Below are 23,041 nucleotides of genomic sequence, written 5' to 3'. Positions count from 1 at the left end.
GTGTGTAAATATCTTCTTTATTCTCATATAGTCTTCCTTTATGCAATGATTTATATAGAAGTGGGACTTTTAAATCATTTGATGGTAGAATGAATGCTCTGGTTCTCTATAAAGCTCAGAACAGATTTTATTACACAAATGGCTATAAATGTTTACTTAAAAAATTACTTCATATACAGCTAAGTAAATATACTATGTAACTAAAACTTATTCTGGTAGGTCAAGTGTGTCTTATGCAATATGAGTAACTTAAAGGTAACAGTAAATATAAAAATGAACTAATAAAGGTAATAGAGTGACTGCTCCTCATATCATTCACATAGAAATTTGTAGTGGGTAAAAATAATTCTTTGGTTCAAAAGTGTTATGTTGTTTTGAAGCTAAGAATGCAAATCATGTATATAGTATTATTAAAAATCTAATCTGTCCTGTAATTTTTATACAGTAAACTATCTGTAAGTTGTAGCACTTTTTGGTAATTAACTCATCTGAAGTTGAGAACTGTACATTCTTAGTACCAACTTCAGCAAGTAACTGATTATCAAATTCTACAGAGTATTCAAGAAATTTGAAATTGACTTATTAAAAGTTTTTTTAAATGCTTCACTTACTTTGCTTATTTATAACTTAAAAGGAAATAATATAAGCTAGAAGATTAAAAAAAAATTTTAACGGTTGTCACCTTGAAAAAGATGAAGCCACTGGATGAGAAAATGAACTGTATTAAACTAATCATTTAAAATGAGGGTAGTTATCAGGCCACTAGAATCAATGATTCACATAGGACAAAGAAGTTAAAGCCAGGAAGCTTAATCACGACTGTGACTGTTTTTGTAATGACTCCACCTAATATTTCCTAACACTTTGAAATTATTTAAGATTGTGGGTCATTAAAATCCTTGGAGAATAATTAAAACATTCTTGTCTGAACTGAAAAGCCAAGGAACCTCCTTTAAGAAACATGATGGAGCACCCAGAGAAGGAAGAATGGCAAGAGAAATCATCCTTTGAAACCTACTCTCATTTTGAGAAGACAAAAAAAAAAGGTCTTGGCATGATTCCACCTTTCCATACTCTTTTTCCCCCGTTCTTTAAAATACCAATGCTCAGCTATCTAGAGAGATACCTTGGGGATTTAAGAGAATTCTTTTTTGAAAGTGGCATTCTTTTTGCACAAGTGGCTCATTAGAGAATAAATCAATAATTAGTATTATAGTAGCATCTGTCTACATCAACTGCCTAATGTTTCATTCATTAGATCAGTGATTCTTAACCTGGATCTAAGTAATTAGTTTCAAGGGATCTGGGAATCCCTTAAATCATATACAGATTTTGTCTATGCATATTTTGTAAGGAGTGCCCATAGTTTTAATCAGATTTTCAAAGGGTATCTATTATTCTCACATTTTAAAAGTAAAGAGTGTGCACAAAAGATCATATATAGCATGATTCCACTTACATGAAATATCCAGAATAGATAAATCCATTGAGACAGAACACAGACAAGTGGTTGTGAGGGAATGGAGGAAGCGGAGAATGGGGAGGAGCCACTGCTTAATGGGCACAAGATTTTCTTTTGGAGAGATGCAAATGTCTTGAAACTAGGTAGAGGTGGTGGTTGTACAACACTGCAAATGTACTAATACCATTGAACTGTTCACTTTAAAATGGTTTTTATGTTACGCGAACTTCATCTCAATGAAAAAAAAGGGGCGTATATCCATTACCCCTTCATTAAAAAAGTGTTTTTCAAGAATTCAGGTATTCTCTCACCACCATATCTCTTTTTATAAGAAATATGCTAGGGGCTGGCCCCGTGGCCAAGTGGTTAAGTTCGAGTGCTCCGCTTTGGCAGCCCAGGATTTCGCCAGTTTGAATCCTGGGTGCGGATATGGCACCCGCTTGTCAAGCCACACTGTGGTAAGCGTCCCACATATAAAGTAGAGGAAGATGGGCACAGATGTTAGCTCAGGGCCAGTCTTCCTCAGCAAAAAGAGGAGGATTGGTGGCAGATGTTAGCTCAGGGCTAATTTTCCTCCAAAAGAAAAAAAAGAACTGTGTAAAAAAATTTTTTTTTAAATTTAAAGCTTCAAGAAACAATTAATGATCAAATCAATTATTGTGAGGGGAGTTAATACATACCCAAAAATCTGAGAAATGAAAATGTTTGAAAAAAAATTAGTATGATCAGAGAAACCTTGACATTACTCACTATATAAATAACAGCTCAACTGTAATGACACAAATATAAAGAAAAGAGAAACAATGTGAAGAAGAAGGCAACTTGTTCAACACAAAGTTGGAGGCAGGAATGGGGAAGGTGGAGGGAACTAGGACAGTAGGAAGAACATGGGGTTAGACCAGAACATAAAAATTATTCCTAACATAAAAAATAGAGAAATAGGATGTAGATCCAGGGCTTGGTGTTTCAAATATGTTCTAGCACTCAGAGGTATTCACAACTGAGACAGTTCTGGTGAGATAAGGTTGGCATGGCTACTCTGGGACTATCTTCCTAAGTCTTTTTTATTTTCAGGTTTATTTAGGAAGCATATAATGAATTTTATCGTATTACATTTAAAACCTGAGACTTAGTTATTTGTTTTTCACCTACAAAAAGATATGGAGAAAATAAAGAAAAAAGTATAAAATTATAACAGCTAATGCAGTAACAGAATTATGTTAAAATATTATTACCATTATTATTATTATTATTATTTGAGTGCAGGTTTTCTGACCATGATTTAATCTTTTCTTCAAGAGTTGTCCTTTAAGCACAGAATAGACACTTACCAAATTAGGCAAAATATACTAACTTGTTCATTTGCATGAGCTCTATGTAGTTCATGAATATCAAAATCCTCCAGGTTAAGCTGCAACTTTTCTTTACAGAGTTCACAGGTGGTTACAGCCTCTAATGAAGAACCTGGTAAAAATGAAATTGTAAGTAAAGCTTAGATTTGCTATATCTCCAGAAAACTTTTTCATGTCAGTTTTAAGCTTACAATATAGAAAAACAAAAGGAAGGAAGGAAAGATGGAGGGAGGGAGGAAGGAAGGGAGATTGCATTACTGCCATTAACCAGAATGTCTCCTAAAATAGTAACCAGTAACACCTAATGTGCAGGTCAGGCCCTACTCTATGGTATTTAAGCCTCCAGTCATTATTTAGATATCTGATGGTTTTCACTCCCAGATACTCATACATCCCTGATCACAGGAATGGAATGTCATCTGTATTTCCTACTTCCTCCTTAAGTATCTTGGCAAGATGCCACGAAAACAATGTTTAATAATACATTATCTCGAACAACTAGTTACATTTACCTAGGCCACTATCTTTGCTGTGACAACAGAGACCTAAGATCTTTCCTGGTCTAAGGAATGTGCCTTCCCTATAGACTAGGAGGGAAAAAAGGGATCCACCTCTGTCCAGATAAAAACAGCTCCTGTCAGCCATAAAAGGAATGAAGTCCTGATACATGCTACAACATGGATGAACCTTGAAAATGTTATGGTAAGTAAAACAAGGCAGATACAAAAAGGACAAATATTGTATGATTCTACGTACATGAAATACGTAGAATAGGCAAATTCAGAGAGAAAGAAGATCAGAAGTTACTGGGATTGGGGGGAGAATGGAGGGAGTTATTGCTTAATGGGTACAGAGTTTCTCATTGGGGTAATGAAAAAGTTTTGGAAATAGATAGTGGTGACGGTGGCACAATATTCTGAATGTACTTAATGCCGCTGAACTGTACACTTAAAATGGTCAAAAGGGCACATTTTACATTATATATATCTTATTACAATTAAAAGAAAACATAAAACTCCTTCCGTGCCATATGCATTCAACATTTGGTCACTCCTAAGCTTCTGGCTCCAATTAAGTGGGTAGTAGTCTTGTCTAATTAAATATATAACCATTTTCCTCCCCTGTGTATTTTTAGATAGGGCTTTAAATTGAAAAAATGTCCTAAAAATCAGAGTAAGTCATGTGAGTAAAAGGTTAGAGGTTTAGAGTCAATTGAGCTAACATTTGTTGAGCATCCTGTGCCAAGCAATTATTAGAGGTTCTGGAGAATCACAAAGAAAAGAGTAAATAGTAACCACTGTCTTCAAGGATTTCATAAAACTCTTAGAATTAGTGTTATTTAATAAGAACAATTCTTTAAAAAGTAAAATTTAAAGCATTAAATTCAAGACAGCAATAGAACATATACATTTTCTAGAAAATAGCTGAAAGGAAAATGAGTGCTATTCTGAGGTAGTATGCTGTCTCAAAATGTGCTGTAGTCAGTTACGTAAGATACTCACTCTATTTCAAGTATATGAATAAAACCAAGTTGTTTTCTTTAGGAGTCTAGCATACATGAAGATGTTAAAATTAAAATGCATCTGCAATATTTTCTTAATTTTAAAAAAGTAATACTGTACCAATGAATTAAACACAGAGTAAGTCCATATTATGACCTGATGGAGAATATAAAGAATGTGAAAGACATTTGGAAGGCTTTCTCTTAGGGATTTTTAAGAACTATTCTCTGTTCAAAAGCAGGAAAAGTATGATGATCATAAAATAAGAACCTTGGAGGTCATTTAGTACAAATTCTTTTTCATCTTAGTGCTTCATTTTTCTCATCTAGGGATAAGTGACATACACAAGTTGTTCAAAAAGGCCATACAGAGCTGGGAGGAACCATTCTTTATTTCAGGGCTCTTTCCATCATACCCTACCTTCAATTCAGGAGGCCCTGACTGCATTTGCCTAAACTTGGACTAGACTTGTTTTATCCATTTTTGTACATCCCTACAGAGTTTAACAGTCCATAACAGCTGCTTAATAAATGTTTAAATGAATCTCTACCAGAACAATCTTCTACGAGGATGGGATCTTTATATAAGTATGAGAAAGGCTTGTGAAAATTTATCAGGAAGGTTCAGTTTTTGAGGTCTTTATATTCATTTAACCATATCTTAAAAAGTACTACTTATAACTTTATAAAACCCATTCAACTGAGTACCTACCACGTCCCCAGTACTGTGAGAAACTGTTTATAAACATCATCTCATCTGACCTTCACAACCACCCTATGAGCTAAGTATTACTCAATTTTACTCATGATGGAACTGAGGCCCAACCCCAGATCTACTTAAGAATGCTCAGGAGAGATCTGAGGCATCTCTATTTTAAAAACTCCAATGGGTAATTCTGACTAGCAGCCAGGGTTGAGAACCAATGTTAAGAAATTTACTCAAGATTCTATAGTTAGTGTCTGAGCCATTACTCCACTCTAGGCCTATCTAACTCCAAAAAGCCAGTATTCTTAAACAATACATTGTATTATCTGTTTTCCCACCTCCGCAACACTAACAATCCAACTGCAAATATATCAGAAGGTGAGTGAAGTTATTTTTCATTTTGGTAATAGCTAACATTTCTGGGCCCTTACTAAGTTTCAATAACCATGCTGAGTACTGATTTAACCTTAATAGCACACCAGGGCAGAGACTCATAAAGCCTATAAGGTTGTCATAATACCATGTAGCCAAGAAGAGACTGCTATAGGTGAGATGGCCCATCCCACAACTTTGGGATTAGGCTAGCCTAGAAAAGATAAGCCCCCTACCCCAAGGAGGCCTTTGCTACCTGGCTGCAGAAAAAAGTTTCCTAGCAGCCTCATAATCTCCAGCTTGAACAGGTTGCCTAAGTCCTTCAATAGATTATTAAAATTAAAATGAACATCATCATACCTGACAATCTATTTGCCTGCATCACCAAGCTATTATTAGACCCTCAATCTCACACAATTATGTACAATTATTAATCTAATCTAATTTCCCATCTTTCTCACTCTACTAGTCATTTCACTATGTCCCCTGGTACTCATGGTCTAACATAAATAAATTCCTCTCCTAACCAATCTCTTTTTAAATGATCTCTTCAACTTCATGCCTGAACCACAATGCCCTCAGGAATGATACATAATCTTCTGCAGCCATTTTTTTCCACAACCCCTTGTACCTCAGGACCAAGAAGTGGGAAAGATGCCTCCTCATACCTATTGCTGTTTTGAAACTCCAAGTCCCTCCTTGTTCATTAAGGACTTTAGCACTTGGCACTCTATCTTCTTCACCAGCTTACTTCTTGGATATTTCAACATCCACATTGACCTTTCACTTTTGATTCTGACTTCCTCAACATCCTTGCTTCTAATATTACCCTTCCCCACCTCAGCCACCCAATCTGTTAGTCATATCCTTGACCCTGTCATCACAATTTACTGTTCTACCCCTCAATTTGTATTTTAAGCATCCCGCCTCCTGTATACCTACAATTTCCCATCATTCTAGCTCATCTACTCTGGCAATTCTCTTCAATGTCAATGAGACTCAAAGACACTGACCCTACCATTTTCTCACTATGCACTTCCTGATGTCTTTACTTCCCTCCTGACTTTGTTTAATTTCCATGATCATCACAATTATATCCTTATAGATACCCTTAACTCCCTTCATCATATTTCCCTGGCAAAAGTCCCAATCCCACTGAACTCAAATCCATGTCTGTATCCAAGCATCTGAAAACTGCTCCTAAATAAATGCACACATATCTCACTTTTAAATCATATTCATGGCCATGTATTTTTATGGACACTAATAATGCCTGAAAACATCTTACAACATTATTTTCCCCACACACCAAAATCTCTTAACCTGTCCCCTCGTCAGATAAAGACCTTTGCTCTCTTTACTAACCGAGCAGAAGCAATTATATAGGAATTCAAGCGTCTTCTCCCCAAAACAATAAGCATCAACATCCATATTTACACCGGCCTCCTAGAAATGAAGTACTCTCCTTACTGAAGGCTAACTACTCAACTTGTGCTCTGGCTCCCATCTTTCCCTTTCCTTTTCATACATTTTTTTCCTTCTATTGTATCTCCTGTTAAAATAAAAACACGCCCTCAAATCTCCTACCTCACAATAAAACAAAACAAAAATGCACTCCATGATCCCAATAACTCTCTAATTTCTATCCCGTATCTCCAATCTCCTTGACAGCAAAGCTTATTGAAACAGGGTTTCCCGGTCTTCATTTTTTTTCCCTCAGTCCAATCTAATCATGCTTATGACCCTACCACTCCACAGACTGAAGTCACCAAGGACATCCATGCTACCAAATCCAATTGTCATTTCTTTGTTCTTATCTCCTTGTTCTGATCTCTTTCCAGTACTCGACAGGGCTGATCACACCTCCTTAAAACGCTTTCTTCTTCTGGCTTGCCCAACACTACATTTTCTTAGTTTTCATCTTACCAGACTGAGGCTGTTCTTCAAATCTCCTTCTCTGCTCCCACTGAATGCCTGGGTGCCCCAGGGCTCTGCCCTGGGCTCATTTCTTTGATATCTACTGTTGCTCTAGTACCTTTATTTAGTCCCAAAGTTTAAAATATTATTTATGTGCTCATGATTCCCAACACTGTAAACTTTCAGTGCTAATAACTCCTGAAACACTAGGCTTGTCTAGCTAACTGCCTAGGTGACATTTGCATATGGTTATCTAATAAGCAGTTCATATATAATATCTCCAAAACAGAACTCTTGATTTCCTGTCCCAACCTTATTCCATTCCCAGGCTTCTTTATTTCAGGAAATGGCCCCACCATTTACTTTTGCTCAAGGCAAAAACTAGCTTCACTAACTGTTCTTTCTCCTTCACTCCACCACACCCAATCCACTGGCAAGTCTTATTAGAATCTACCTCCAAAACATACCAGAATCTAGCCATTTCTACCACCACCATCACCACCTCTTGTAAGACAGATTCCTGGTTGGTCACCACAATAGATTCCTGGTGGAATCCCTGTTCTACTCTTGTTCCCCTAAAATCCATTCTCCACAGAGCAGCCAAAATATAAAAAAGATCATTTTACTCCCCTGCCCTTCACTGGCTTCCCGTTACACTTAGATAAAAATCTAAGCTTCAAACGTTAGCTTTAAAAGTCTTGAATGAGCTAACCTCTGCTAATCTCTCTTAACTCCACTGTATCACCCCTCTCCTTGCCCACTAATTATATACTCCAGCCACACTGGGTTTAATTCAGTTCTTCAAACACACCTAAGTCATTCCCACCTTAAAGTCTTTGCAATAGTTGTCCCCTCTGCTGGAATGTTCTTGCCCTCATTCTGGAAGTCATTCAGTTTAGATGTCCTCACCTCAACAAGGCATTCCTTTAACACCCAATACCACCACCATCACAAGAGCTAGCACCTTGTCTGTCTTGTTTACACTACTCTATACGCCACATCTAGAACTGTGCCTCGCTCCATAATAGGCATTCAATAAACAATGAATCACTAAAATAATTACTGTATAACAGCATTAGAAATAATAAATCTTTCTCAAGGACACGTAGCTGGTAAATGGTAAATATATTTCCTCGATTCAAAAGGATCTTACGTGATATAACGGTCACCATGAATAACAAATCACAGCTGTATTATATACATGTATGAAGAAGTAAATAGAACTTAAGAAATACTATAAATTTATAACGCAAGAGTAACGCTCTTTAATGCTTTTTCTCCAAAAAATGATTAAGACACTTCTGATAAGATGATAAACTTGACAGTCAATTATTACATTTGTTAACTACAATGCATACATACATGCATCCCTTGGAAAAATTGTGAAAACAAAATACACAAAAGGGTAAATCTTACCAGAGTTAATTTTGGCCTGTAACCACTTTTTCATACACTCTTGGTGGACATACTGCAAACTTCCTGTGCACTTGCATGGCTCTATCAGCAAGTTAGATGATGATGCAGCTGCCATCTGACAAATTCTACATAAGTCACCTTCTTCTTCTTCAGAGTCCTCTAAAAGGAGGCTGGAAAAAAGGCACATTTCCTAAACATAGCTATCATAACTCATCCTGGTTAATCATTTCCAGTCATTCATAAACACAAACAATATTTTTTGGTATTTCTACTCACGCTCTCTCTGGGTAGAAAAAAAGCAAACAAGTACCTACATTAAGACGACAAAATTAATAATCAAGTTGGGACTAAAACCTCTGATCTTTCATCTTTTCATGCTTACCAGAGATGTTTAGGCAATCTTCAACTCTACAACTCTTCAACTCTACAAATTCATTTTGTATAAAAAGATTCTAAGTCCTGAATTTAAACTGGTATTTCTGTCAAATATTCACAATATATCAAGAATATTTAGTATATACTTGGGATTTCAAAAATGAAATAAAACATTTGTGCAAATAATTTCACTTCATTTCAAAAAAGATTTGAAGTGAGAAAACAGAAATAAATGACCTGAGCAAAGGCTAAGACAGATTATCTTGATAATCCATGACCACTTGGACCCTCTTAGCAATCCCATATAGCACTAGTCTACCAAGGAATATGATAAGAGAGTAAGATTTTTGTCTTTGTATGTAACTGTATCCAAAGCAGGTTAAAAATAATCTTTAGATTATTTCTTGATGTAATCTACAGTGCCTACCTCTATTATTAATTCTCATCCAGTTTACCTCTGAGTAAGCTGCTAACATCTTACTGGATGCAAATTTTAAGGGAAGAAATTTCAGATATCAATGTTATGAGAAGCCATTTTAGAAATAAAGAGTTCTTTCTCTAATTTCCTCTTGCTTTACAGGCTTAAGCCAAGTATTCAAATTTACCTTTCTTTTATTTTCTGCAGTCTTTCTGGGTCTCTTGAAGGTGCACTTTTAGTTTTATCACTTTTTCCATTAGATGAACTCCAACCTGAAGGAATAATATCTACAGTGATCATAACATTGTCGGTCAGATTATTTCCAAGTGCTGGGGGCACTGCAAATCGGAATAAGGAACCAGGAAGAATCCCTGTTATTCCTGTATTTCTTCCACTGTGAGCCGAATCTGATGTGGAGCCACCTGTGGCAGCGCTGCTAGATGCTGCAGATGCTTGTGGTCTGTTGGCAGCAGCTCCAATAGGATTACTCTGTGTTTCAAGGTGAACCACTTCATTTGATTCTCTTCTAAAAATATGAGATCTAGATGGTATATCAGAGGTAGGTATCCTTGAAGATTCATCTCGTCCCTCACGCCTCCTTCTAGAGAACAAGGGTGTGCATCTATTTCTAAGTGAGGAAGATAACCATGGTCCTGTATTTCTACCTTCAGATTCTTGGTTAAAATTTTCTGAATCTGGCTCAGAGCTATGATTTTGGCTAAGAGATGACAAACCCCATCTTCGCCTAAGAAATCTAAATCCCTGAGAAGCTTCAGATGCCCTATTATCAGAAACATCAGAAGTTGAGGCTGCATTACTACGAGACTGTGAAGCTGTCAAGATTCTTGGAGAAACATAAGAATTTTCAGAACTTGATCTTGTATTCAAGGAATCCTGACTAGATCTTCGTGAAAAAAAAGTAGATGACATACTAGAAGCTATACGTGATAGCAATCTCCTAGTCGTACGTCTACCTTCATTGTCAGAAGAGTCTTGAAATGATCTTTGAGATGAACCAACCCTATCTGAACTGCTTATGGGTGAGGGTTCATCTCTATTTGAAATATAAGAAAATCCAGGCTGTGTACTACGTTGGGGAGATTCCAATTCTCTTGAAGAAGAATTCGATCTTAAAGAATTTCTACTAGAGTCCCTAGAACATGCTATGGTATGATGTTCAGAAGGCATTTGGTAGTTTGTGGATGATGTATTCAACTGTAAAGTGCTCACTGAGTTCTCTTTTGGTCTTGCTCCCTGTGAATACGAAGAAGGAACTCTGTCTTGAACATCTGTTTTTGAAAGAAAGATAACCGATTACATGAAATAATTTGAGTATTATTAAAACTACGAATTACTGCCAAAATGAAACATTGGATTCAAAATGAATACTGCTATATCATAACTACACAGCTTACTTATTATTACAGAAGAAGCAAATCTATCTCTTTCTATACCTTTGGTAAAATCCAGCACTGCCATATAAAGTCAACATTACAAATTCAGAAGAAAGAAATGTATCATAGCTTATGAGAGGCAAACATCAATCTACCAACTTGATGAAGGTAAAACAGTTGAATTTATTAACCAGAAATTGACATGACAGAAGAATATGTGATAACAAATAAGGAATTTTAAATGGGCGAAATAATTCAATGAAAATGACTCATAAATAAAAGCAAAATAACCCTAGGGAGACAGTGATTTGGAGATTTTTCTTACTCTGCAATAAGTACAAAAGTTATTTCATGTAAGTATTATTAACCTTTGAGTTTTATGACAAACTTTGCTAACAGCTAAAAATTTCTTCCATCTTTTATCTTTTCTTTCAAGTTAACAGCAGAGGTTCTTATCCCTGGTTACTCATCAGACATACCTCTGCTTTTTAATACTGGCTGGGAAGCTAAGAGTCAGAATAGAGGCCTGGCGTCTCCAATTTTAAAAGTACACCACTGGTGGGTCTCATCTTCAAATGGGATGAGAAGTACTATAGCATTTGTTGATAAAGAATACTTACCCATATGCCTAATTTAAGAGCTAGATTGCTACTGGGCTAATACATGGAACCTCATGAAAGGATAAACTGTTGGAATAAATTTATTCTATCCTGTGTTTTTACATCTCCAAACCTGGAAGCTATTCATACTGTCCACTAAAGCTCCTCCACCCAAAGCCAAATAAATAAAAACATATTTTCATTTGTCTTAAATAAAGCAAAGGCTTGCCCCAATAAGATTATTTAAAATTACCTAAACCTTTAAAAATAAATGTATTTTCTTCTATTTAAATCAAACTCCACTTTTGTCTGCTATATTTGCCAACTTCCATTAGCACCTTTTGTCTTCAATTACTTAGTAGTATTATTTTATGGTACTTATTTCTGAGAAGTTTAAGCTTATGTACCCTGACAGAAACAGTGTGGGTATTTATTTCAACTGAATGAAAATAAAGGCACATGCATATTAAACTAAAGTAATTCTAAATTATGTCTTTAAATGGTGATTTCAATCTTTAGTTCAGAATTTAACTGTAAGTAATTATTATACTATATAAGGCAAATTATATTGGAGAATACAAGAATTATTTAGCATATTTTATGATATCCATTCTTAAAAGGAAAAGCAAGTAAAAAATTATAGGCAGACAGAATCTGGATACTCATGTACATCTATTTTAAATTGTTTACATTCTTTAAAGCAAAACAACAAATGAGGTAATAGGAAACATATTAAACTATCCTGAAACCTTCCTAAGATTCACTTTATTCCTTTCTACTGTGATTTTAATGATATCCATAAAGAGGAAAACATAACATTATTACATAAGTTACATATAACAATAGTGTTTATACATACACGATGAAGTTGTGAAATCACCACTTCGGTGACTATAGTCCACAAGATTACTAACGGAGGAATCAGCTCTCCTCTCTCTCATTAAGTCAGTTCCAAATGATCCAAGTACCATCGATGAAGATCTGGGAACCTGACCATGCCTCCAAGAAGAATCTCAAAATAATTGAAGAAGTTTTAATTCAGAGAAAGCTCTCAAGGTTTCTGATGATAACAAATCTTCAGTATTACACAGAGATTATTGTGATTTATTATAGGAATCCCCAGTTACATAGTTGCAATCAGAAGCAAAATTCAGCACAGCAAAATTATTCACTCATCACTTACATTATTTCCTACTCAAACACGTTCTTCTCTAACACTAAAATCTACCCCCTCCACGATGCCAATGGCTCAGTCGCTCTCTAGAACATCTGACCACACAATGTAAACGTGATATAAAATGACTACAGAACAAAAATGCAAAGCTTGCCAAAGATGCAGAATTTCATGAAAAGTCAATGAAAGTGACAGTGGAGAACAGCCAAAATCAAAATCAAAGGCATCTTGAAATGGAAGACGTTGTATTGGAGGTTATAACACTATTTTATCAAATATTATCATTGCCACCATACTTGGTTCATTCTTATTCTAAGAAGTAATGTATCACTGCAATTATAATCTAAATTTTGTTAGATACGATTTCATTCAAGTCTCAAAACTTTTTTCCCCTCACTTTTTACCTTGAAATTTTGGCTCTTCCTCTCCTACTCCCAAGAGCCTTAATAATTCCTCTTCATTAAGGGAAATGGCCCAAGGAATTTAATGCTATGCCTTCACACAGCAGAAGAGAACAAAGATATTTCTGCACAATGGTGTCTGTCTACAAAGTTAAGGTCAGTCTGCTCTTATCCATCACACTACTCTTAATATCCTTCAGATGGGCAGTCTTTCCCATGGTGGCCCTGCCTATCAAAATAGAAAAGAATCGCTGACACTGATTTGACTACTAATACATACACATTTCAAGAAATTTATCTCCAATTGTGTCATCACAAATTCTGTCTCACCTTAAAACTATTTCAGGCATTGGTTAGTGCTTCATTTGAAGAGCAGTATAAGCAAGAAGGGAGGCTTCTGCCCTCTCAATAAACGACCTTTCCAATTTGTCCAACAACTGTGTGTCCCTGAGTACAAAATCCCAAGCATGGAGTTTTATGTACAAAACCATCTAAATCTCAGAGAGGTTAAGTGATTTGGTCCAATGCCCCACAGCCAGTTAGAGGGCTAGAATCATGGCTTTCTAATTCCTTGTACAGAACTTTTACTAGAATACCACCAATGACTTTTTGTGTAAAGAATTTTGACATTTTCTGAAAATAAATATCAGATACTACAATATTTATCATTTACAAAAAATACGCTTAGAAAATATTTTTAACACTTATCAGTAAACTTGGCTTTCCTAGTAACAATTAAAAAATTTACTTCCTATAATAACTATCACAATACATGCCACTTTTACCAATGTGATTATCATACATATCAACTATTCCAATTAATTAAAATCTGCTAATATACTGTTTGTGTAGGACATGTGTACCAAATTTAGAAAAAAACGAAGAGTTAATTTCAGTTCTAGCTAACTTGAGGTAAGATTTTGGAAACTCTACTACATTTCTTACTCACTGTCTTAAGTGTACTCTACCTGCTTAATACACTATGTCTTGGGAAAAAGGCTTTAGTCCAAAATACATATATAATGACTCTTACACAAACTTAATTCTTACCTGATACTGCATTTAAACCATGTCCAACACTTCTCCCCGCTGAGGTAGATGTACAGTTTGTACAGGAAAGTTTAGGCCTTTTTGAATCATGATCCCGTTGCTGGTTTTGTGATCTTGAGCGTGCTCCCTGAGTTATCTCAGATTCACTATACCATGTAGACTGAAATGGTGATGCAGATGCTGATGCTGATGTAGACTGTGAGTTAAAAAAAATTTTTTTAAAGAACAAAAAAATGCTTGTATTCAGTATTAAATTTAAGCTACAATGCTCTAATAAATTCCCAAGGACCATTCATTCCTCACAAGCAAAAATTTTTCTACCGTGAAGGTTTCTCAGAGTTTTTGTTCCCTTTTACCGATCTGTTCTTTTACACTGTAATTGTACTTTGCTGGGTAATCAATCTGATTTAGATTAATTTAACTTCTATGTAACTGTCTATAAACACTAGGTTAGGAAATACTGAAGAGCAAAAACTTTATAATCACTGTGTTTTCCTGGTTTAATATTTCAACCTTCTGAGGAACCTATTCCTCTTCTCTTTTTTTTTTTGGAGGAAGATTAGCCCTGAGCTAACATCCGTGCCCATCTTCTTCTACTTTCTACGTGGAACGTCCGCCATAGCAAGGTTTGACAAGCAGTGCATAGGTCCGCACCCGTGAACCCCAGGCTGCCAAAGTGGAATGTGTGAACTTAACCACTGCACCACTGGGCTGGTCCCCATTTCCTCTTCTTAGAGGTGGATGGGATAAACAAAAAGGCACTAATACGTAAACTGACTGTGAATACACTACTAGGAAAATGAGATCTTTCAAGTAATAAAAAATTTAGCCCATTATCAGGAATACAATCATATAATACTATAAATATGTTTAAAAAAAATCCTAATATCTGGAATTTCTTCATTAATGAAGAAACAAACAACTAAAACAAGTACATATTTTAAAACTGTTAGCCCATGGTTTTCTCTTTTAACATATAAATGTATGTACACAAAATAAAACGACGCATAACACAAAGGTCACTCACAATGTACAAACTGCTTCTCCCTAACTCTTTAACTGGTTAAGCAGTTTACTCAATATAATGCATAAAAATAGTCTCCTTAAAAACTACCAGTTGAAATAACAAGAACATAATATTTCAACCACAATTATTGAAACTGTCCTTTTATTTTACAATCATTTTTCCTTTATTGCAAAGTTCTTACCTGGAGATAGAGAGACAGACACACACACACACAGAAACAGACGAAGACAGATTTGGCATACAATCTCTCAATAGCTTATTTAAGATTAAAATAAAAGTAATTTCTAGGGAATAAAAGAAAAAACAATTTTAAAACCATTTTAATATGTAAGCATGTGGTAAATGTTCATTTTATTCAACTATTAAAATGAAACAAAGTTCTTTTACGTGTTATATTTCTTGACAAAAGAATGCTAAAAATGGAATATATCATGGGACGTACATTCAGTCTACATTAATCTAATATTCACATGATAAACATGAGAGCCAAAATAATGTGCTCCATCAGAGTTCTAGAGTATAGACAACAAACAAATAAATAAATAATTATAACATACATAAGTTACTATAATAGGAAGTATGTTGAAAGTTTTACAGAAAAGCAAAAGCCTAACTATCTAAGGAAAGTAAGGGAGGACTCATAGAAGGTGACAGAGTTCATTGGGCAGGCAAATGATAAAGGAGATTACAGACAGACAACACTCTACCATAGGAATTCTTCTAAGGCATTACTACTTACTTGATCTTCTAGTATGCTTTAATTATGAGAAGCATATTGCATCATTCAAGGAACCGTATTAGTTCATGGTAATTCTACAGAATAAACTTTGCACATATATAGAAAAGCAGAAGATGCAAAGCTGAAAAAGCCCATTCCTATGGGCTAGATCAAGATTTCATCCATCCCTTGCCCGGAGAGTATTTTGCTAACTGAATGTGGCTCTCTTCAGCCTAACACAAACTTGGTCTCACAAGCCTTCTGCACCAAGTACTCCACAGAGCCCCAATCAATGAACTGGAATAGTGTTAACAGATGAATTCATCACATATTTCCAAACCAAACCATTTTATATGTCATTATCAGGGTACTAGGAACCTTATCCTACAGGCCAGTGGCTCTAAGACTTTTGGGTTTCAGAGATGAAAATAAAAAGTGTTTTAACTAAAAACTTAGAAAGAAGTGCCACTTTTCACAACTAAAGAAATCTAAAATAGTAAATACCATCTAATCTTGTCACCAATTTTTTTAAAAAAGTGCATTTTATATGCTCCCCAGACATGAAGAAAACAAGAAAAACCGACTTTTTAATTCAATAAATTCTCTTTGTACAAAATCCAGAACTTCCCCTTATTGTGCTCATTTTGCATGGACTGGACAAATTGTTACTGAATAGTACTTCTGCAAATATGACTTTGGGAACTACTGAAGGAGGAAATACCATCAGATCAACTACTTCTTACAAAGATCCTTAGAGCATTGTAGAAGATGAAAAGGATGAAGTGGAGAGAAAGTAGAAAAATCAACTAGGAAGTCATTGGGATAGCAAGAAATAACTCCTTATGACAACAGTAATAGGAACAGAGAGCAAATTATAAAAGATAAAAATTCATCAAATTTAGGGGCCGACCTCATAGCCGAATGGTTAAGTTCGTGCGCTCTGCTTCGCAGCCCAAGATTTCACTAGTTCAAATCCTGGGCATGGACATGGCACTGCTTATGAAGCCATGCTGAGGTGGCATCCCACATGCCACAACTAGAAGGACCCACAACTAAAAATACACAACTGTGTACCAGGGAGCTTTGGGAGAAAAAGGAAAAAAAAAAAAATTCATCAAATTTGGAGACAATGTGAGAAATGAACAATGTCTACAGCCACTCGAGAGTTTTCAGGCATTGGCTATTGGTAAAATAAAGACACACTCACTGTTTAGGAAACAATTTTCCTAACTCATAAAGTAGCCTATGCAGCCTATATGTCATCCCAGAAACCACAATGTTTGTTACTATCAGTATATGGAAAGGAGAAATAAAACTCTTACCAGTTATTCTGCTGGCTTAAATTCAAAATCAAACCTTTACTTGGTTCCTACCAATGCAATTTGTCCACTGTTCAAACATCCTCAGTCTGAAGCAATGATGTTTTTCCCCTCTGAATTCTTTTAACAATTAAATAAAGTATGGGATTCATTTAACTATAAGCTATCTTATCTCTTCTGCTGTCTAGATACTGGTGGCCAAATGAAGTAATGAGTCTGTTTCCAAAGTATTCTGTCTTGTGGACAACGGATGCTTCAAAAAGTAGTTTTGGGATTGTTTCCACTTTTGGCTATTATGCATAACACTGCTATGAACATTTGTGTTCAAGTTTTGTGTAGACATATGCTTCTAATCTTCTTGGATGTAACGATGGGTCATATAGTAACTCGAAGTTTAACTTCCGGAAAAATTACTAAACTGTTTTCAAAAGTGGCTGTACCAGTTTACAATTCCACAAGCAATATTTGAGGGTTCCAATTCCTTCACAACCTGGTCAACTCTTGTTACTGTCTTTTTTTTTAAATTTTAGCCATTCTAGTGCGTATGAAGCGGTATCTCATTGTAGTCTAGATCTGCATTTCTGTAATGGCTGATGACATTGAGCATCTTTTCATGTGTTTATTGGCCATTTGTGTATCTTTTGACAAATGTCTATTCAGTTCCTTTGCCCATTTAAAATTTTTTTTTTTTTATTGTTAGGATATAAGAGTTCTTTATATAATCTGGCATACAAGCCCCTTGTCAGATTTATGATTTACAAATGTTTTCTCCCATTCTGTAAGCTTTTTTTTCACTCTCTTCATGGTGGCCTTTGATACATTTAAGTATTTAAAGTTGATAAGTCCAATTAATCTTTTTGCATTTGGTACCTCCAAGCTATGAACACTCATATGAAACTAATAAGTGGATAGAGAGTTATCAAATTTTTGTTTGATTTTCATGGAGTTATCTTTCATTTTCACTAAATTTCCAGTCTCTACTCAAAATAGGTAACAAATTTGGCTCCTGGAGTAAACATTTCTCGAGTTATTTTCAACTCAAAAGGCCATCTATGATAAAAAAGGCAAATTGTACAGTATGTGAGCTATAACTCAGTAAAAGGAGGGGGGCTATCTAGCCCAATCAAAGCAGAAATACTACATTGTATACTGAGAAATCATTTATCAGTTTGAAAAGTTAATGGTTATAGATGTTGTAGGCACAATGGAGGGAAAGAAATTTTCCAAACTTTCTATAATGAGCAGGCATCCAATTATTTATTTGTTTATTTATTTCTATCTGTCTTCATAGTACTTATTTAGGTTGCCCTTCCAACAAGAGGTTTACTGAAAGAATAGTCAATAAAGTCATTATTCATTTACTATCAGTACTATATAAATCAATATTTGCATTCAGAAAATAATTTCGTTAAAAGTTTAAAAAATAGTCCCAACGTAAATACCTTTAAAACTGTACAGTAAAAAGAAATCTTAATGGGAAAATATTTGCAAATCATATATCTAATTAGGAACTCGTATCTGGAATGTATTAAAAAAACTCCTATAATTGTAAATTGAATCAACAATTAGTAACCTTTTAAAACAGAAAACACCAGGCCTGTGTGGGTTCACTGGTGAATTGTACCAAAAATTTAAGGAAGAAATTATACCAATTCTCTACAATCTCAAGAAGACAAAAGCAGAGGAAATACTTCCTAACTCATTCTATGAGGCCAGCAATACCCTAATACAAAACCAGACAAAGAAAACTATACACAAATATCTCTCATGAACACAGATGATGTAAAAATCCTCAACAAAATATTAGCAAATTGAAGCCAAGAGAGTACAAAGAAAATTACACACCATGACCAAGGGGAATTTATCCCAGGTGCATAAGACTGGTTCAACATTCAAAAAATCAATTAATGTAATTAATCATATCAACAGGCTAAAGAAACAAAATCACATGATCACATCAATAGATGAAGAAAACGCATTTGATAAAATTAAACACCCTTTTATCATAAAAACTCTCAGCAAACTAGAAATAGTGGGTAACTTCGTCAACTTGATAAAGAATAGCAACAAAATCATACAGCTGACATCATATTTAATAGAGATAAACTCAAAGCTTTCGCACTAAGATCAGGTACAAGGCAAGCACTGCCCATCTCATACTTCCTTTTCTTTTTTTCTCTTTATCTCATTCTTCCTTGTTTTTTTTCCTTTCTTTTTTTTAAACTGAGATATAACTGACCTAACAATATATTAGCTTCAGGTGTACAACACGATGACTCAATACAGGTTTGTATTGTGAAACGACCACCACAGCAACTCTAGTTAACATCTACAACCACAGTTATATTCTTTTGCATGTAATGAGAACTGCTAAGATCTACTCTTAGCAACTTTCAAATATACAATACAGTATTATTGACAACAGTAAACATGCTGTATATTACAGCCCCATCACTTACTTGTTTTACAGCTGTAAGTTTGTGCCTTTGGACCACCTTCACTCATTTTGCCCCACCACTTTCCTCGCCTCTGGAAACCACCAATCTGTTTCCCATATCTACGATTTCTGGTCTTGTCTTTTTTTTTGTTAAAAGATTTGGCACTTGAGCTAACATCTGTTGCCAATCTTCTTTTTTTCCCTCATTCTCCCCAAAGTCACCCCCACCCCCACCCCCAGTACATAGTTGTATATTCTAGCTGTAGGTACTTCCGGTTGTCTTATGTGGGATGCTGCCTCAGAATGTCCTGAAGAGCAGTGCCATGTCCGCGCCGAGAATCTGAACCCGCAAAACCCTGGGCCACTGAAGCAGAGCGTTTGAACTTAACCACTCACTCAGCCACAGGGGCTGGCCCCGATTTCTGGGTTTTTTTAGATTCCACATATTAGTGAGATTATACAGTATTTGTTTTTCTCCTCAGTATGATGTCCTCAAGGTCCATCGGTCCACCCATGTTGTCACAAAAGTTAGGATTTCTTCCTTTTTTGTGATAGAATTATACTGCATTCCACAGACACACCCACGCCCCCTTCTTCATCCACTCATCCATCGACGAACACTTACGTTGTTCCCACGTCTTGGCTATTGTAAAGAATGCTGCAATTAACATGGAGGTGCAGATATCTTTTCAAATTGTTATTGTCGTCTTCGAATAAATACCCAGAAGTAAAACTGCTAGATGATACGGTAGTTACATTTTTGAGGAGCATTCCTACTGTTTTCCATAGTAGCTGTACCAATTTACATTCTCACCAACAGTGCACAAGGGTTCCCTTTCCTCCACACCCTCATCAAGACTTGTTATTTCTTATCTTTTTGGTAACAGCCATTCTAACAGGTGTGAAGTGATAGAGCTCACTGCTGTTTTGACTTGCATTTCCCTGATGATTAGTGATGTTGAGCTCCTTTTCACATACCTGTTGGCCCAGCTATATGTTTTCTTTGCAAAAATGCCTCTTCAGATCCTCTGCCCAGTTTTTTAAACAGACTGTTTAGCTTTTTGCTATTGAGTTATGAGTTCTTTATATTTGGATATTAACTCCTATAAGATATATGATTTACAAATATTTTCTCCCACTCAAAAAGTTGCCTTTTCATCTTGTTGATGATTTCCTTTGCTGTGCAGAAGAAGCCTTTTAGTTGCACGGAGTCCCATTTGTTTATCTTTGCTTTTGTTGCCTTTACTTTTGGTGTCAAATCCAAAAAAATCACCACCAAGACCAAAGAGTTTTATGGTTTCAGGTCTTACATGCAAGTCTTTAATCCATTTTTAGTTAATCTCTGTGTATGGTCTAAGTGAGTGGTCCAGTTTTATTCTTTCGCATGTGGCTATCCAGTTTTCCCAACACCATTTATTGAAGAGACTGCCCTTTCCCCATTGTATATTCTTGGCTCCTCTGTCATTAATTAATTGACCATATATAGTTGGGTTTATTTCTTGGCTCTCTATTCTATTCCACCGATCTACGTGTCTGTTTTATGCTAATACCATACTGTTTTGATTACTACAGCTTTGTAATATAGTTCGAAATCAGAAAGCGTGATGCTTCCAGCTTTGTTGTTCTTTCTTAAAATTGCTTTGTCTATTTGGGGTCTTCTGTGGTTCCAAACAAATTTTAGGACTGTTTTATTTCTATGAAAAACGTCACTGGCATTTTGATAGGGATTATACTGAATCTGTAGATTGCCTTGGGTAGTACAGACATTTTAACAACAGTAATTCTTCCAATCCATGATCATGCAATATCTTTTCATTTATTTGTGTCTTCTTCAATTTCTTTCATGAATAGTGTTATAGTTTTTAGTGTACAGATCTTTCACTTCCTTAAGTGAAATTTATTCCTAGGTATTTTACTCTTTTTTATGGAACTGTAAATGGAACTGTTTATTTCTCTGATAGTTCATTAGTGTATAGAAACACAACTGATTTTGTACCCTGTAACTATACTGAATTAATTTATTAGTTCTAATAGTTTTTTGGTGGAGTCTTTAGGGTTTTCTATATATAATATCATGTCATCTACAGAGACAGTTTTATCTTTTCCTTTCTGATTTAGATACTGTATATCTCTTTCTTGCCCAACTGCTCCAGCTAGAGCCTCCAATACTACGTGGAATAAACGTAGTGAGAGTGGGCATCTTTGTCTCTTGTCTTGTTCCCGATCTTAGAGGAAAAGCTTTCAGCTTTTCACCATTGAGTACCATGTTAGCTGTGGGCTTCTCACATATGGCCTTTATTATGTTGAGGTACATTCTGTCTATATTCGTTTTGTTGTGAGTTTTTTATCATAAATAGATGTTTTAAATTTTGTCAAATGCCTTTTCTGCATCTATTGAGATGATCATATGCTTTTTATCCTTCATTTTGTTAATGTGGTGTATCACATTAATTGACGTGCGGATGGTGAACCATCTTTGCATTCCAAGGATAAATCCCACTTGACCATGGTGTAGGATCCTTTTGCTATATTGTTGTATTTGGTTTGCTAAAATTTTGTTGAGGATTTTTGCATCTATCTTCATCAGGGATACTGGCCTGTAATTATCTTTTCTTGTAGTGTTCTTGTCTAGTGTTAGTATCAGTATAATGCTTACCTTGTAAAACGAGTTTGGGAGTGTTATCCCCTCTTCTGTTTTTTGCAAGAGTTTGAGAAGGATGGGTATCAATTCTTTTTCACATGTTTGGTAGAACTGATGACTAAAGTGATCTGGTCCTGGACTTTTTTTTTTGTTGGGGGGATTTTGATTGCTGATTCAATCTCTTTACTTGTTATTGGTCTGTTCAGATTTTCTATTTCTTCATGATTCAGTCTTGGTAAATTGTGTTTCTTGGAATTCATTTCTTACAGGTCGTCCAGTTTTCTGCCATGTAATTGTTCATAGCAGTCCCTATGATCCTCTGTACTTTTTGTGGTACCATTTGTAATATCTCCTCTTTCATTTCTGATTTTTTTTTATTTGAGGGAGGAGGGCAAAAGGGACAAAAAGGGCACATGTGTAGTTTCAGATGGCAATTAGACTTTGGGTAGTGAACATGATGTAACCTTCAGAGAAATCGAAATATAATCATGTACACCTGAAATTTATATAATGTTATAAATCAACGTTACCTCAATAAGAACAAAATAAAATAAATAATAATTATGAACATAAAAGGTATGCAGATTGAGAAGGAGGACATAAAACTGTCCTCAGAAGACATGATCACCTATGTATGAAATCTGAAATAACTGACAAAATATTCCTGGAACTAACAAATAACTATAGTAAGGTTGCAGGATATATGGTTAATATACAAAAGTCAACTGCTTTCCTATCTACCAGCAATGAAAAAGTGGAATT

General features: G+C 35.4%; 1 protein-coding gene across 4 annotated transcripts in view; it reads right to left on the bottom strand.

Moving 5' to 3' along the window:
- The window catches only part of MARCHF7 (membrane associated ring-CH-type finger 7), a 52,113-nt gene that overhangs the window by 5,979 nt on the left and 23,093 nt on the right, over positions 1-23,041 (bottom strand). For 2 of the 4 annotated variants that reach the window (XR_006888211.1, XR_006888210.1), the window contains exons 3-7: positions 14,138-14,333; positions 12,372-12,524; positions 9,707-10,808; positions 8,727-8,896; positions 2,794-2,926 (exon numbers count right to left, since the gene is read on the bottom strand). Coding sequence is in view for 2 of the 4 variants with exons in the window: in XM_046658366.1 (XP_046514322.1) it covers positions 2,817-2,926; positions 8,727-8,896; positions 9,707-10,808; positions 12,372-12,524; positions 14,138-14,333 (1,731 nt within the window). In the remaining 2 variants the exon portion in view is untranslated. The remainder of the gene's footprint in view (positions 1-2,793; positions 2,927-8,726; positions 8,897-9,706; positions 10,809-12,371; positions 12,525-14,137; positions 14,334-23,041) is intronic. The other 2 variants (XM_046658366.1, XM_046658365.1) reach the window with 1 other exon arrangement.

Source organism: Equus quagga, chromosome 4, assembly GCF_021613505.1.
Source record: "Equus quagga isolate Etosha38 chromosome 4, UCLA_HA_Equagga_1.0, whole genome shotgun sequence".
Taxonomy (NCBI): domain Eukaryota; kingdom Metazoa; phylum Chordata; class Mammalia; order Perissodactyla; family Equidae; genus Equus; species Equus quagga.
Note: the sequence above shows the minus strand (reverse complement) of the source record. Positions and strands in the feature narration are given on the sequence as shown.